The sequence below is a fragment of the Limanda limanda genome, chromosome 14 (assembly GCF_963576545.1).
Source record: "Limanda limanda chromosome 14, fLimLim1.1, whole genome shotgun sequence".
Lineage (NCBI taxonomy): Eukaryota > Metazoa > Chordata > Actinopteri > Pleuronectiformes > Pleuronectidae > Limanda > Limanda limanda.
In genome coordinates, this window is record NC_083649.1 from 9,067,900 (window position 1) to 9,083,197 (window position 15,298).

Consider the following 15,298-nt stretch of genomic DNA (forward strand, 5'->3'; position numbering starts at 1 on the left):
GCCAGAACAACGACTGAGAACAAAACTGTCTGCAGATATTTCTCTTTTCTCTGGACACGATTTCTCATTTATATTGTCTCTTTCTTATAGTTTATGCAAGCACAATAAATAATAATAATTAATGTCTGTCTATATTCATGCCATTCAGATTTGATTTCATTTAAAATGTTGTGAGTTGTAATATATGTTAATGTTTTGTGCAGAATGTAATAAAAGTTCATGTTAAATCAAGAATTGCAAAATCAACTGGCCACGCTTTATTTCCCATGTGTCAAGTGTCGGGTGTACTGCTGCATGTATTTCCGAATAAAGCTTTTATTTTTTTAACGTTTTATTTTGAAAGTGCTGACCGGATCCATTGCTCTGGCTGATGTGACGCTCCTGCTGCGGCTGCGTCAGGTGAAGATATGTGAACGCAAATAGATCCGAGGATAGACATTTACTCAGAATGAAAGAACAAGAGATCTAGAAACGTGAAGGAAAGATTCTCTGAGATCAACTATTCACCATCAATTTTAACCTCTCGCAGGATTTTAAAAGTTTGTCTGAAGGTAAGAAACTTTTAATCTGGAACTTTGTCATTTGTTTTGGCTCAGTCTTCAGATGTGCTCTATGACAAGTTGTTTATTGGTACATTTAGAAGTGAGGTAAAGATTCAGTGTTGGTTTAAAAGTTAAATCTCCATATTTACACAATGCTCACATTCAGGTTGTTCAGGTCAAACCTGAAGCTCCAGCAACAGTTGCCCACATTACACAGATTTTTCTCACACACTTGCCTGTGGAGAGTTCTTGTGTCAGTGAGGAGTCTTGATTCACCTGGTTTAGCTGCAAATGTTGGTGAGAGGAACCTCACCTTCCCTCCTCAATGTTTTCTCACTGTTGTCTTCATCCTTTACTGGTTTTTGTCTTTAGTCCTCCTTCAACTTACTGAAGTGTTCATTTGTTCACTATTATAAACAAACAAACTACAAAATAACAACCAACCAGTAACTAGTGTTTACATGTGTGTTAACGCTGCAGTAAAAATGAATATTTGTTTTTTGTCATACAGTTCTTTATCATAAAGTTTATCGTTAACTTGTAAAATATTGAGCCTCAGTTACACGAGCCCGACCGTATATTACATACAAATCTGTTTAGTTTCTAAATTCAAATTCTATATATTTGGTTGTATTTGTTTCCCTTTTTTTTATTGCTGAGTTTTTTTTGGACAACTATATATCAGGTGTTAAAGCAGATCCATACCATTATTGGCAGTGGCCCCTTCAAAAAATCATTTTTGTGAGGCCCTATCAATTATATGTCTTTGTAAACATGGCAGTTTTTCTTTTTTAAATATACATATCGGCCGTTATATAGGTATAGGATTTTAATTATTCTCTCCAACATCGGAATCAGCCCAATTGGTCGAGCTCAGTTAGTTAATTTGATTTTAAACTCTGCCTCCATTCTTTTCTCTCCAGTCTCTGTCTCCGTCTGACTCTCGGTACGATGGAGCCTGCTGAGCTGCTGCTCATCAGAGACCAGCATGACTCGGCGTTTCACTCCCTGAGTCGTGGGTTGACTGCCGAAGAGGCCGGTGAAAGTGCGGAGGCCCTGGAGTATTACAGAAAGGGCCACCAGCACCTGACCTATGGAGTGGAGGTCCCCACTGGGGGGGAGAGGCACCACGGAGCGGCCTGGGACACGGCCAGGCAGCTCCAACAGAGGATGAGGGACACTCTGAGGACTGTCCACACCCACCTCTCTGACCTGGAGACCTCCCAGCTGACCACAGGGGACCAGAGGCAGCGACTGTTACTGGATCTCAACAGTCAGCCTCCCAGTGGCTCTCTCCTCCACCTGTACCCCACCCTCCCTCCCACCCAGGACACAACCCCAACCCTAACTCCAACCCCAGCCCCAACCCCAATTGCACTCCCTCCCCGTCCTGTTTCCCCTGCTCTGTACAGAAACTCCCTCTCTGTAGAGGCTCCAGGAGCTATAGCCATAGCTAATCCAGGGGACCAGAGGCAGCGACTGTTACTGGATCTCAACAGTCAGCCTCCCAGTGGCTCTCTCCTCCACCTGCACCCCATCCTCCCTCCCACCCAGGACACAACCCCAGGCCCAACTCCAACCCCAATTGCACTCCCTCCCCGTCCTGTTTCGCCTGCTCTGTACAGATACTCCCTCTCTGCAGCGGCTCCAGGAGCTATAGCCATGGCTAATCCAGGGGACCAGCCTCCAGCGTACACACCGAATTCCTCAGACGGGCACCGCAGCCTGGTGTACGGCCCTGCTGGAGCCGGGCTCTGGTCGGGCCAGCAGAGCAGAGCGGCAGCAGCAGGACGAGATGGAAACGAGCTGCTCCTCGTCCCCTCGGGGGTGCAGATGTTTTTTGTGGCACCGAACGGACAGGTCAGCTCCTTGTCTAATCCAGGGTACCTGCGTGTCATCACATTTGATGCTGAGAACAAGGATTCCACTGCGGGAAGACCCTCAGCATTCCTACATGTAAGTAAACAGTGTGTCACCATAACTTTCTGAATGCTGTGTATGCACAACGTCTTCCCTGGGCGTGTGTCCTCGAGGTGTGGACAGCGTCTAACCACGTCATAGGTATTCCACAAGTTTCCAAACTAACTATGAGTCAGTGTGTTGGTATTCAGATGAGTAGAAGTCACAGAGATATGTCAAACTAATAAATACACAGATGTTGTCATGGTGAAGTATTCTCATACATGTGCGTGGAAAACTTTGAGTTTGACAGAACACACACATGATATGATAAACGTGTCAAAACTAAGCTTTAAAAGTTGTTGAATTGGATGTAGCACAGTATTACCTGTACATAGTTTGTTGGCTTATCAAGGATATTACAATTAGTTAAATAATACATATTTTCCATCAGTGAATAATCTCAGTTATTTTCTCAATTCATAATTTTGTGTGATCTACAAAACACTTAGAAATACTTAAATGTAATGTGCTCAACTGTTTATCGACGGTCTAAAACACCAATACATTCAGTTTACTTTCATTTAAAATAGAGAGATATGTAATCAATTTTTTCCCCATTTGAGACTCTGTGATATTTTGTTTGATTTTAAAAGAAGTTGCATTTACATTTTCAGTCCGAGACTCAAGTACTTGACTTTTTGTTTCAGCTCCAGTTATAATAAACGTATTGCCTTTACACTTACAACTGTGTTATTTTAAACATTTGAGTGATATGAAACATTGTATACTTGCAGCTTAAATTAATGATGTTGAGCTGTCCAATTGCAATTCGGACATATTAATACTTCAGAAGTATTTATCATGTCTTTATTCTCAGAAATGTATCTTTATGGTGTATAATATCTATAAATTTTAGCGTGTAAGCAATAGATGATTATTGAAGTTTTGGCTAAAAAGAGTCAGAACTTTTAAGGCACAGTTCATCTAAAAGAATGACTTTAAAAACATTGTGTGTAACCGATCTCAGCCAGGTGCGGAGCTTTGTGATGATTTTTGTATTGAGCAAATATACAACTTGTAAACAACAATCCTGCATTCTGGCACCTCTACAAAGAGTGTATTATGCAGCCCAGTGAACCTCAGTCTTACCCCATGACTCTGTTTCCTACAGCTGCTCTCCTTTATTCTGGCCCTGCTTTGTTTCCCAGCAAGACAATGGTCCCATTTAACAGATGACTCTGCTCTTCTGTTGTGCTGCTGGTCGGCGTCCTGTACCCTCACATGGGGTCATTTTTTAAGGGGGGGGCATACCAGCGGCACAACGCTACAGCAAAAGTCTGTATCCGTATTATGTCGACATAAAACCTGACGGGGCTAAATTCCTGTGATGTAAACATCAGAGCTTGGGACACTTTGCCTGCTGGGAAACAACAGTGCGTTTTCGTGTCTGAAAAAATTATCAAAACCAGATAAATGATCTGTATTCAGTCACATAAGAAACCATCCATTCACATATACAGTTATAACTAGAAAACAGGATTTAATTCTAAACTAAATCCTTGAGAAATTACAGTTATACGTATAACTCATGCAAAGCTGCAATTTGCTTACCCTCACACTGCAGTAAAATCATGTGCAACGTTTAATACAAATATTTTTATTTAACTGATGTAATCTAGCTTGTGTCATACAGCTATTTTTGTAACCTGTTTTAAATGAACTACAGCTGGTGATCAGTTAGAATAAATCAAACTTCTCTCATAGTGATGGATGATGACCCCTGACCTATGGAAGCCTTCATCCTCCCCAACCATCTTATTGATTTGTGGTTTTTGTGTTTTCAAGGTGTGTGATTGGCTGTACCCACTGACAGCAGAAACACCGGTGCTGTTGGCCAACTCCGGGATCTTCATGTTCCCCGACTCCTTGGCAGATACGCCCGGGTCCTACGTGGGCATAGTGCTGTCCTCTGAACTGCCCGCTGCCTACAGAGATATGTTTGTTGACATCCTATCGCAGCTCGCCGACCTCAGGATCCAGGTCAGGCTTTACTCTCAGTACTGAGCTTATGTAAGGGATGGGAGTGGATGGAGCACATACAAAAAGGAATCAGGTGTTTGAAGAGAGATTCTTCTAGTGTATAACATTTCCTGACAGTTGTGCTTATCCATTTTGATGGTCACCTATTTTTTCCCTTCTTGGAAATATCTATGATGCAGTGCGGTTGAAAGTGAAAACACATTTTGTGATGTTACACTACATGCCCTAATGTTTTTATATAAAAAGGATTATGCCACTTTTATCCCAAGGAACACAGTTGTAGTTACAAAATAGGTCCTGCTTAGGTTGGAACAATTTGAAAAGCAGAAAGTAGTTTTCATGTTCTTGGAATGTTCAGACATTTTAAATGCAAAATATGATGATTCCTTTTATAACAGCTGTTTAACAAATGCTTTAATGCATTTCCTGACAGGGTCCAGAGGGGTCAGAGGTCGTCAACCTGAGTATGAAAGTCCCTCTCGGTCCCTCGCAGCCCCAGACAGCACTGACTGGGGAGAAGGAAAAACGACTAGTTCCTGGATGGAGTGAGAAGATGGCACAAGGAATCCTTACAGGTTTGTTCAGGCTGTGTGCTGTGTATAGAAAATGTCCACTGGAGGGAGGTGTTTAATGCATCATCAAGCAAGGAAAAACGTTGCCTCAATAGATCATTTGACAACACAACTTCCCAGTGTGTAACAAGTAAAACATCTGTTTTTAGGAGCGTCATGGTTTAGTCAAGAGTTTGTAAAAGGAGCAGATGCCACAGGTCGGGCCATTCATAAAGGAGCGGCCAAGATCCGGGACCACGTGACGCCTGAGGACACGCCCTCAGAGGTCAGCCCCCGGGTCAGCAAAGGTCTGCAGGTGGCTAAACAGGCCACTGGGGGTGCTTTGCGAGTCAGCCAGTTCTTGGGTAAGGACTCGAGTCAATACATGAAAAACCATAAAAAAAACTGTACAAAAACTAGATTTCAGTTTGAGCCAACGTACATGATGATGAGGATGGACACCTGTTTTTATTAAATCTCCATAAATTCTTAATTTTAACTCGTAATAGACTGGTGTGGCTGTATATCCCTTGTATGCCTCTCCCTTTATAATTATGTGTGTTTACAGTTAATGGAGTGAGTACAGTGGCAGGACATGTGGCAGATAAGGTGGCGCCACACGTTAAAAAACAAGGTGCTAAACTGATCCCAGAGTCCATGAAGAGCAAAGATGGCAAGCCTTCAAATTTGGATGGAGCCAAGTTAGTGGCAGTCACAAGCGTTCAAGGTAAAAACCCGCAGAACAGGAAATTGCAGGAAGTGTAGAGTTATTTGATCCCTTACATACACTTTAATATGTAAATGTTGTTCTCATCTCACAATCTCAGTCAAGCTTTAAATGTTGAAATAATGTTTTATCCTGTTTGATTAAAGATGGTGGATAAAATCTAATTTTAAGAGCACAACTTCTCAATTACATCCAAACTAGGTTTCTCTACAGTTTGGTCTAGTCTGGAGACTGGAGCAAAGCTTGTTGGCAAAAGTGTTACAGCCGAGACGGTCACAACTGTGACCTACAAGTAAGTTCTGACATTTCCAGCACCTGTTTCTTTAGATAGACATGTTCTGATCGTATTGGATGATTGTTGAGCTTGTTTCTGACTGTCTTTGGTTTGTTTTAAACAGCATTAGAACAGAAACCAGTCTTTACAGTTTCCTACTGTGTGGCTTTCCTCTTGGTACGCTGGGAAACTGATCTGCTTTCACACCCTTTTCTTTTCAGATTTAGGGGCTTAGCGAGTCTATTTAACATGTCCAGCAACATCTGACTGCTCGGGGGGAACAAAGGCAAATCCTTTTCACTCTTTTCACTCTCAGATCAAGTCAGAAAATAACCAAAAATCTGACATAATCCCAGTCTAAGCAACAGCTAACACAGAAATTCTATGTGTTTGTATTTTGAGTTATTTTTTGACTTTATACAGTTGAATCCTCTGCTGTTTGTCTTTCCGTGTTACCTGCAGTGTCTTCTGGTGCCGGGTGGTGATGCTGTTCACACTATCTGAAACACTTTCTCTTGGTTCCTTACTAATAAAACTGCTACACAGCGAATCATGACTGTGTGTTTCTTGAACTACAGTGTGTTGACTAACACCGGCGACAGAATGAGCATCACATACTTGCCTAGAATTTCAATTCCATACACATCCTCCACATGTTATTTATTGACACCAAACTACTCTTCCCTAACTCCACCGTATCATCCGTGGTGAAGGTACGGTAACGATGCAGGTGAGGCCACGGACAAAGCTCTGCAGTCGGCAGTCAATGTCGGTGTGACTGCGTACAACATCGACCACCTGGGCATCAAAGCCATCCTGAAGAGCGCAGGCAAGCAGACGGCCAAGGCCATGGTCAGGAAACCAGACGGAAAGACAGCAGAAATTGAGGGGAAGGAGGTGCCGAAGAAAGAAGAGGAAGTGATGAAGAAAGAAGTGATGAAGAAAGAAGAGGAGGTGCCGAAGAAAGAAGATAAGGAGCCGAAGAAAGAAGAGGAAGTGATGAAGACAGAGGAGGAAGTAATGAAGAAATAAGATTTCCACAGGACGTCTGATTGATGGGTCACAATCTCATTTGTACATTTATAAGCGGAAATATAGGTCATTTGTTTTTGGAAGAGATGTTTTTTTGTTTTAGTTAAGGATTTAAAAACGAACTCAGGTAGTAACCTAAATCAAAGTCCAGATCTACTTTAAGCTATTTAAGTTATTTATATATCTCTAGGTTTTGAATTGTCATAATGTGATTTTAAACTTATTTAACAGTATTTTCTGTATGTTCTTTACAACAACCTGTTCACTGGCTAAACGCTACAAGTGGATTTACATCTACAGCCTGATATGACCTCCTTCATACTCAGATCTGTATGAATCTTGTGATATTATGCACAAATGTTGAATATAAAAAACTTTCACAATTATCTGATTATTTGACATTATTTATTGTAGAACTGGGATATTTTCTGCATTTCAGCAGCAAAGCGAATAGTTAAACTAAGAAGCATCAATACAAAGTTATTAATAAATAAACATAGAACACAAACATAAAGAAACGCATATAACAAACAATTATGCAATATAAGAGACATTGAGATTGCACTGACAGATATTAGCTTAATAGTATTGCACAAAACATGTATGTGAAATATTGCTTTCCTTCTGTCTATCTTTATTTATTTATCTATTTCCTTCTTTCTGTTGGCGTTCTCAATTGTAATTAATCATCTGCGGTATAAACAGATATTTATAGAAGAGAAGAGTCAATTTCTCTCATTTCAAACCAGTTTTAAGACATTTAAAATCCATATTTCAACTTCTCGCCAAAGTAGCTGCGTTGTTTCCGGCGCAGCCCTCAAAGCAGCCGGAAGTAGCGGTCTCCATGGTAACCCCCCCAGGCACAAACCTGCCCTCGGTTGTTGTCAGACAGAAACATGGCAGCAGACAGCGAGTTCAGCAAATACGATGCGACGCGTCTGCAGGAGGAGCTGGAGCAGGAGAAGGAGATGAGGTGAGTGAGAGTCTGAGGAGACTTCAGGTCTTCATCACTGAGTAGATCCCTGTGGAATCAGCCTCCTGTGTCTCCTCCTTCCAGGGAAATGCTGCAGGAGTCGGTGCGTGACCTGCGGGGAACCATGCGTGAGCTGCAGGAGAGACTCCACAGTGTGGATGGAGAGGGTCAGTCACAGATCCAGATTACACTCAGTTTATTAATAAGCTCTGGAACTATGTTATAAAGCTGTCTGAAAGTGTGGTTAGATGATCATTAAAGTTATACTAAAGAGAGATGGATGGATACATGGAAGGGTGATGGATTGATAAATAGATTAATGTATTGATAGATAGATGATAGATGGATAAATATATAAATGGATAAATGGATAGATGGATAATTTAATCTATAGATGGATAAATGGATGGATAGATACATGGATAGATAGATGAATTAATGGATAAATGGATTGTTAAATACATGAGTGATGGATAGTTAGGTGGACAGATAGATAGATAGATAGATAGATAGATAGATAGATAGATAGATAGATAGATAGATAGATAGATGGATGGATGGATGGATGGATGGATGGATGGATGGATGGATGGATGGATGGATGGATGGATGGATGGATGGATAGATAGATAGATAGATAGATAGATAGATAGATAGATAGATAGATAGATAGATAGATAGATATATGGATAAATAGATAGATAGATAGATAGATAGATAGATAGATAGATAGATAGATAGATAGATAGATAGATAGATAGATAGATAGATAGATAGATAGATAGATAGATAGATGGATAAATAGATAGATAGATAGATAGATAGATAGATAGATAGATAGATAGATAGATAGATAGATAGATAGATAGATAGATAGATAGATAGATAGATGATTCCGAATGAAAAGATCAAGAGTCGTATGAAGGTAAATGAATTAATAAAAATAGAGATTATCATCATTAAAAGCAAACTGGAGTATGGAGTAACAAACCTGGAGAAAACCCTGAAACCAGTTTAAAGCTGCTACTTTAATTAAAAATAAAAACAATCACTCAAACATTTAGATTTTGCCTTTCACAAGTCTTGACTTGCAGAGAGACTTACAATCAAGTTTTGTTGACTTGTATTAAGCTGGAAGATTGAAATAGTTCAGAAATGTATTGGTTTTACTGTTAAATGAATGGCTGCTCTCTCTAAAAGTGGGAAACCAGCTTAGAAGACTCCAAAGGCACGACACTGAAGCTCAGTCAAGTTAAAAAAAGTTCTCTATCAACAAGCAGAGAATGAATTGTAAAAACTTTATCTTAGCTGGTGTCCTCTAGTTTCTATCACTGTCACTGAAATGTGACAGTTTCCTCTGTTTCTCCTTCTGCACCAGGTAACGAGTGGAAGACGAGGTATGAGACACAGACTGAGCTCAACGGGCAGCTGGACAGACAGATCTCACTCATTCACGAGAGACTGGAGGACCTGCGAGGGAACCCCATGGGTAGGTTCCTGCTTTTAAAGGCTTTTATTCTGGAAGTACACTCGTGTTTTTGAGCACCTGTGGCTCAGGAGGAAGAGCCGGTTGTCCACTAACCAGAAGGTTTTTGGTTCAATCAAATGATGAGAATGATGATGTACGATAGAAAATAGCATAAAATGTATACCTCTCTATACCTCAAAATGATAGCTCTGAAATACAAACCCATTACAGCTTGTTTCATAACCAAAATATTAATAATAATCTCCTACAGTGTGTGAAGGGCTGAAGACTATAAAAGCACAGTATAACTGCAGGCTATTTACATTTAGTAGGTTTTATTGGTTATGTAAATTCAAATCATGCTTTACACACAAGAACAGTTTGATTTACATTCTCCAAACCAATAACTAAACCATAGCAATACATCTAGAAAAGAAGTAGTTTAGCTCAGACTTTTCTGTTTGCTCTGAAAGTAGAAAGAAAAGGGGTGATGAAGTATTCTTAAAGAATACGGTATAGTAATAGAGACTTATACAAGTACAGTACTATATGCATAGTCAATCAGGGTGTATTTAATTCACAATGTTCGCATTTGAAAAATGCATTTGGAAATTCAAATATAATATATATTTATCCATCTCTAGTAAGTTTATATCTATTTTGTTCGTGATGTTCAGACTCTCTTGTTTTTAACAGATCGATTGGCCTCCATCCGGTCTTATGATGACATGGCAGTAGTGAGTGCTCTGTTTTCACTCTGTTCCTTTTTGCTTTGTGAGGTTTTATAAAATGAGGATGAAACACAGAGCTGGATGTTGTATATGAGTTAGTAGAGACTCACACCAGCAGAGGGAGCCAGATACACAGAATGAGGGGAGGAGAGAGTTGTAACAACAGCTTCCCTCCATCCTCTCCACTGATGCACCAGTTTAATCCCAGCACTGTAATCACAGGATTACAAACCAACAGAGAGTGATGCGCACTAATTACAACGTTTTAACACACACACATGAATTCACTATACAGTCTAAATGTGTGTTTGTCCTTGGGCCTTAAGGCAGAACTAACAGATGCTCATTAGTGGAGCCGGGACCACGACATTGACCGGAGATCAGGAGTCAAACTGTGAGAGAGACACTCAGACAGACTGAATATGTGAGAAGAACATAGATTATTCTTCAATTAGTTCCATGATTGTGGTGTCATCAGTACTTGTATACTCTCCCTCCTGAATTCTGAACTGTATAATGTATATATTAATATGCCTCTATGTGATGCCATAACTGTTACTTTTAATAACATAGACTTTGAGTTAGTATGTGTTGTGAACTTGTGGAGGGGATTCACAATCCCTGATTAGAATGAAAATGAAAAAAAATGCATTTCTTAAATATGCATGATGTCATTTTCTGACTTCATTGTCACTTCTTCAGGATGTTACCAATCACATAATGTCATATGAATGGAGTAAAACAAAATTCTGATAATTAAAAGCTTTAGAATGCCTCTATCTATCATATAAGATATCTAGGAAATAGTTTTTTCCAGACCATATTTTCTTGTACTGCTCCAAAAGTCTTGAGATAAGTTTGTGAAGATCCATCCATTATTTTGTAACCACACACACTCACCCACACACAGAAACGGGTGAAAACAACACAGCTTGCACACAGTATTTGAATAAGCAGGATTAACATATGTATTTCAAATGCTTACATAAAAACTGGTTTATAAACATTTCAAATGTGCAATACACAATAACAAGGACGAGAGGGACTCAAACCCAGAAATACACCAGGCCTCGTTCCTCTTTATTATAAGTCTCTTGTTGTGTTTACACGTTTCCCTGCAGGAAACACTGAGGCAGCGTCTGAAGCTCCTGAGCGAAGAGAAGTGCGACCTCCAGACTCAGCTGATGGACTGTCACCTCAGAACCGAACAGGAGGGAAAGGTGCTGGTGTCAGTCGTTGTCGCTGATACAGTAACAGGGATTTTCTGTTGAGCATTACCGAAGGTCACAATGTGTCCAGGTCCAGTTTGATTATTTCTTAGACAAACAGCTTTGAATTCTTCCATGTTAAACACATTAAAATGAGAAATTACCATCATTAGCACAGAATTGAAAAAGATTTGTCTTATATTGATAAAGATTTGTCTTGTGCTGCTACGACCGGGCCAATGTGCTCTTAGGTCGGTGATTTGGTTCTTTGTTTATTGTTCTGCTGAACAATAAGCAAGATTTCACGTGCAACCTCTAATTCCCTGTTGTAATCTGCTGCTGGTTAACATTGTAGAAATATAAACACACAACAAGCACTTTGCCACGAGCAGACAGATTACTGACAGCTCCTCTGTTTCTTTCAGGCGTTTCACAAAACCAACGACGAGAGACGGGCGTATCTTTCAGAAATTGCCAAGGTAAGTGTTCTTTTGATCCGTGATAATACAGTTCAAGCAATTCGCTCTAAAACCAGACATATTGACTACAAATCATCGGATATTCATTATATGGCCACTTGAAGAATGGCTGCCATGGCAAAGGGCTACAAAAGTACAGTAGAGTGCAAAGAGCAGCAGGTCTAATTATGATTTATCATTTATCCTCTGGAGCGGCTCTGTCCTGTTGTGTAACAGCCGAGTCCCTGGTCAGTGAAAAAAGTTACTCAAGGACTTTCTGCCTAATGCTGCAACATCAGTGGTTCCTTCAGAGCTAAAGAATTTCCCCACATGTGACTGGCTCTTCCCTGTGAACCAAAACAGACACACACACATCCTGTACATAATGTAAATACAGCTACACTTAAGGTTTATGAGTCTGAAGTGCCTGGAACTGTAATTTTTCCCCATCTGTCCCCATCTGCCACAGGTTTCCTCCACAATCGAGGCCCAAAGGAGACAGTACTCCACCAGGCCACAAGGGGCGCTAGACAGCAAACTGAGGAGCTCAGTGAGGCACAACAGGTAGAGGTGGTGGACACACAAATATGAGAGAACAAGATGGCATCAAAATGAGTGAATAAGTAAATAAAATCCAGATATTAAACCCTTCACATGGGTAACAGGTGTTTGAGGGTGTCTGAATTATTAGTAAACAATTATTAGTTTCACAACAGCAAAGAAATATTTATACAGAATAGAGTTATTGCTTTTATCTTAATGTTTAATTCAGCTTTACTTATGATTTACCAAATGTTTTGCAACTAAAAGTAAATGTAAGTAGGAACCACCTTTTATGATAACCTGAGAATGAGAGACAAAGCAGGTCACTAAAATGTGTATCTCCTATATCTTCCTACATTTACTGTGAATAGATTTCATTATTTTATTTCCTGACTAACTGATGTGTATATTACTGTGTGTTAATATTGAAGTTGCTGCACAAGCTTCTGATACGCAGCTTATAAATGAATCATGCTGCAGGAATGAGCACAGCCTTCATTCACACACTGCAGGTCTTTAATTTCCTCCTCTCATCTCTCGGTGCCTAGAGGGAAGCAGAGCAGCAGGAATGCAGAGGCTTATCCTAAGAAAGGAAAAGAAAGAGAAGAAGAAAGAAGGTGGAGGAGGAGCGAACGCGAAAGGAGGAGGCGGCTGTGGAGCAACAGCAGAGAGGAGAGAAGAGGACAGGTCCCAAAGGGGGAACAGGTTACCCACCCTGAAGCACTATACCTGAAACACAGACCCTGACCCAGACCTGATGTTAGAGGCCCTTTCTTAAAACATAGTAAAGTTGCTCGTCTGTCAGGCAGAAGACACTTTCTATGTTCTTTTTTATTTGTGAATTTAATTTTATATTTTGTACACGTCTGTCAGATTCCTTTGTTTTTGTAAACATTTCTCAAAAGCTGATTCTTAGGTTTTCTACCCACGTGCCACAGCCAGCATCACAATCCAGTGTTTATTATACAATTCAAACAGTGTTACACTGAACGTCCGGCCTCTCTATAGGGAGAAATATGAGAGATGGCAGATATTACAAGCGTTGAGCGCAGTGAGGTCATATCCAAACACATCTCCTACAACTTGCATTACGTAAGCAGCAGCACATCCACCTCTCACACAGCATGTAGTTCATCTGCAGAGCAACAGAGTCCCCCCCCCCCCCCGCCCACCGACCACCTCTACAGATGTGGGAGGAAGAAATCTGTGTCCAAGTAGTGAATATGAAAATTGCCAGGAGCTGTTTCATTCGTGGTTTGTGGAGCAGTGCGGAGGATGGGTTCAGTTCCTGTCAGCTTGAAAACTCTGACCTGAAACAGCATCTCCTCACTGAGGACGAAGTCTCACAGGCAAAACCAGCATGAATTCATCAATTTGTTTAATTCAAGCCCAAACTGACCTTTAAACTATATATACAGATAAATGATATGCTGCAACTTATCTGGATTTTGTACCTCAAACATGGTTCAATCACTTCATAATTTATTTGTTCATTCAATAAAAGTACTCCAGAATCAGTGACTGCTCTAATAGCTACAGGAGACTTTTCCTTGTGTTTGCTCCACTGTCTAAAATCCCTGCAGCAGCACCGAGTGAATTCATTTTTCAGGTGAACGATCCTGAATGTGCTGCCTGCCGCTGTGGTGACGGGTTGTTTATCTCAGATTAAGGATTTAATGATGTTGCGTCTCATGAGAGGGCGAGCACACTGCTCTCTGCCTCCGTCTTCAAGCTCACGTTACTACAACTCCGTGCGTGCTGCCCCCCCCCCCTCAGGTGAAACGTGGTGACAAATCAATACACCATGTGTCAAAACAAGAATCACACTATTGCTGCCTGCCCGTGTTAATTCAGTTCTCTCTGCACTAACCATGCTGCAAAGGAAATGCGTACTTGCAGTGTGTGTGTGTGTGTGTGTGTGTGCAGAAGACAAGTGTAGATGTGAAATACATCACAATACTTGTGAATTGAATATTCCGACTTTTACGTTCACACATTGTGTTGTTGTTGTATGAATACGCAGTGATTACCGACAGGATCTGTCAACAGTCTGAGGGGACAGTCTTGAAATGTCCCCCCTGAGCTCGAAAATGAAGACATATTTAATCTTGCATGTGCTGAATTGTGTCTTAACGTGTTTTTGAGTGTCACTGAAACAACTATTGCAATAACAAAATTGGAAGTCGTGAGTCAAGGGCATAAAAAAGTAATTATCTCTTGTTTTTTTTCATGAGGCAAAGCAAATCATTAAAGTGTCCACTCCACATTAAATATTCTCCATGAAGGTTAACTTGTAATCAAAATAAATAATTATTTCTGCGAAGAAGCTTTGATGGCCCTGCCCTCAGATGTCAGAATTCTCCTTCTTTGAATAATTTCTGCCAATTTTATGGCTGGCATGCATGAATGCAACATTACCAAGTCTCCTGTGTATCACACGAGTCCGCTGCAATACTGTGAGGAGGCAAACTTTGAAAATGTATGATTCAATGAAAGCACTAAAAACGTAGATAAAGCTACAGGTCTGTGAATTGAACGCATTTGGACACTTACAAAAACCAGCACTGACTCCCAAGTTCCTCTGGAGACGAGAGCACTAAATGTGTCCTGCCCTTGTCCTCCATCCTTCTTACCCTGGCCTAACAACAGCCCCCCCCCCCCCACTCCTGCCCTGCTTCCCCAGGATTCATTGAGACGGGACCACCTTGTCAGCCCCTCAGTTTGTGACGCACACTGGGTCCCTGCGTGTGTCTCCTCGAAATAGAGAAAATCTGTGTGTGTGTGTGGGGGGTTAAAAAAAAAACCCTCCTTCTGTCACTGTCACACACTTTGATGGATTCATATTCACG

General features: G+C 40.7%; 2 protein-coding genes across 2 annotated transcripts; both read left to right on the forward strand.

Annotated features, from left to right (window-relative positions):
* Nucleotides 1-694: 694 nt before the first annotated feature.
* Nucleotides 695-7,068, forward strand: sparta (spartin a). Its single transcript, XM_061086390.1, has 9 exons — nucleotides 695-717; nucleotides 1,466-1,864; nucleotides 2,036-2,498; nucleotides 4,290-4,484; nucleotides 4,918-5,059; nucleotides 5,206-5,400; nucleotides 5,604-5,762; nucleotides 5,964-6,054; nucleotides 6,750-7,068. Exons 1-9 carry the CDS (start codon nucleotides 695-697, stop codon nucleotides 7,066-7,068), a joined length of 1,986 nt encoding a protein of 661 aa, XP_060942373.1.
* Nucleotides 7,069-7,964: 896 nt separating this feature from the next.
* On the forward strand, nucleotides 7,965-13,182 carry ccdc169 (coiled-coil domain containing 169). The gene is given in 9 exon segments (XM_061086391.1): nucleotides 7,965-8,041; nucleotides 8,126-8,208; nucleotides 9,420-9,530; nucleotides 10,206-10,246; nucleotides 11,362-11,460; nucleotides 11,874-11,927; nucleotides 12,376-12,476; nucleotides 12,998-13,061; nucleotides 13,063-13,182. Coding segments are annotated over 9 exon segments (750 nt in total).
* Nucleotides 13,183-15,298: the final 2,116 nt, after the last annotated feature.

Coding starts and splice junctions, on each gene's coding strand:
- sparta (XM_061086390.1), top strand. CDS start 695: ATGCTCACATTCAGGTTGTTCAG. Junction 4,485..4,917: donor TCGCCGACCTCAGGATCCAG/GTCAGGCTTTAC, acceptor ATTTCCTGACAG/GGTCCAGAGGGGTCAGAGGT. Junction 5,763..5,963: donor GGCAGTCACAAGCGTTCAAG/GTAAAAACCCGC, acceptor CATCCAAACTAG/GTTTCTCTACAGTTTGGTCT.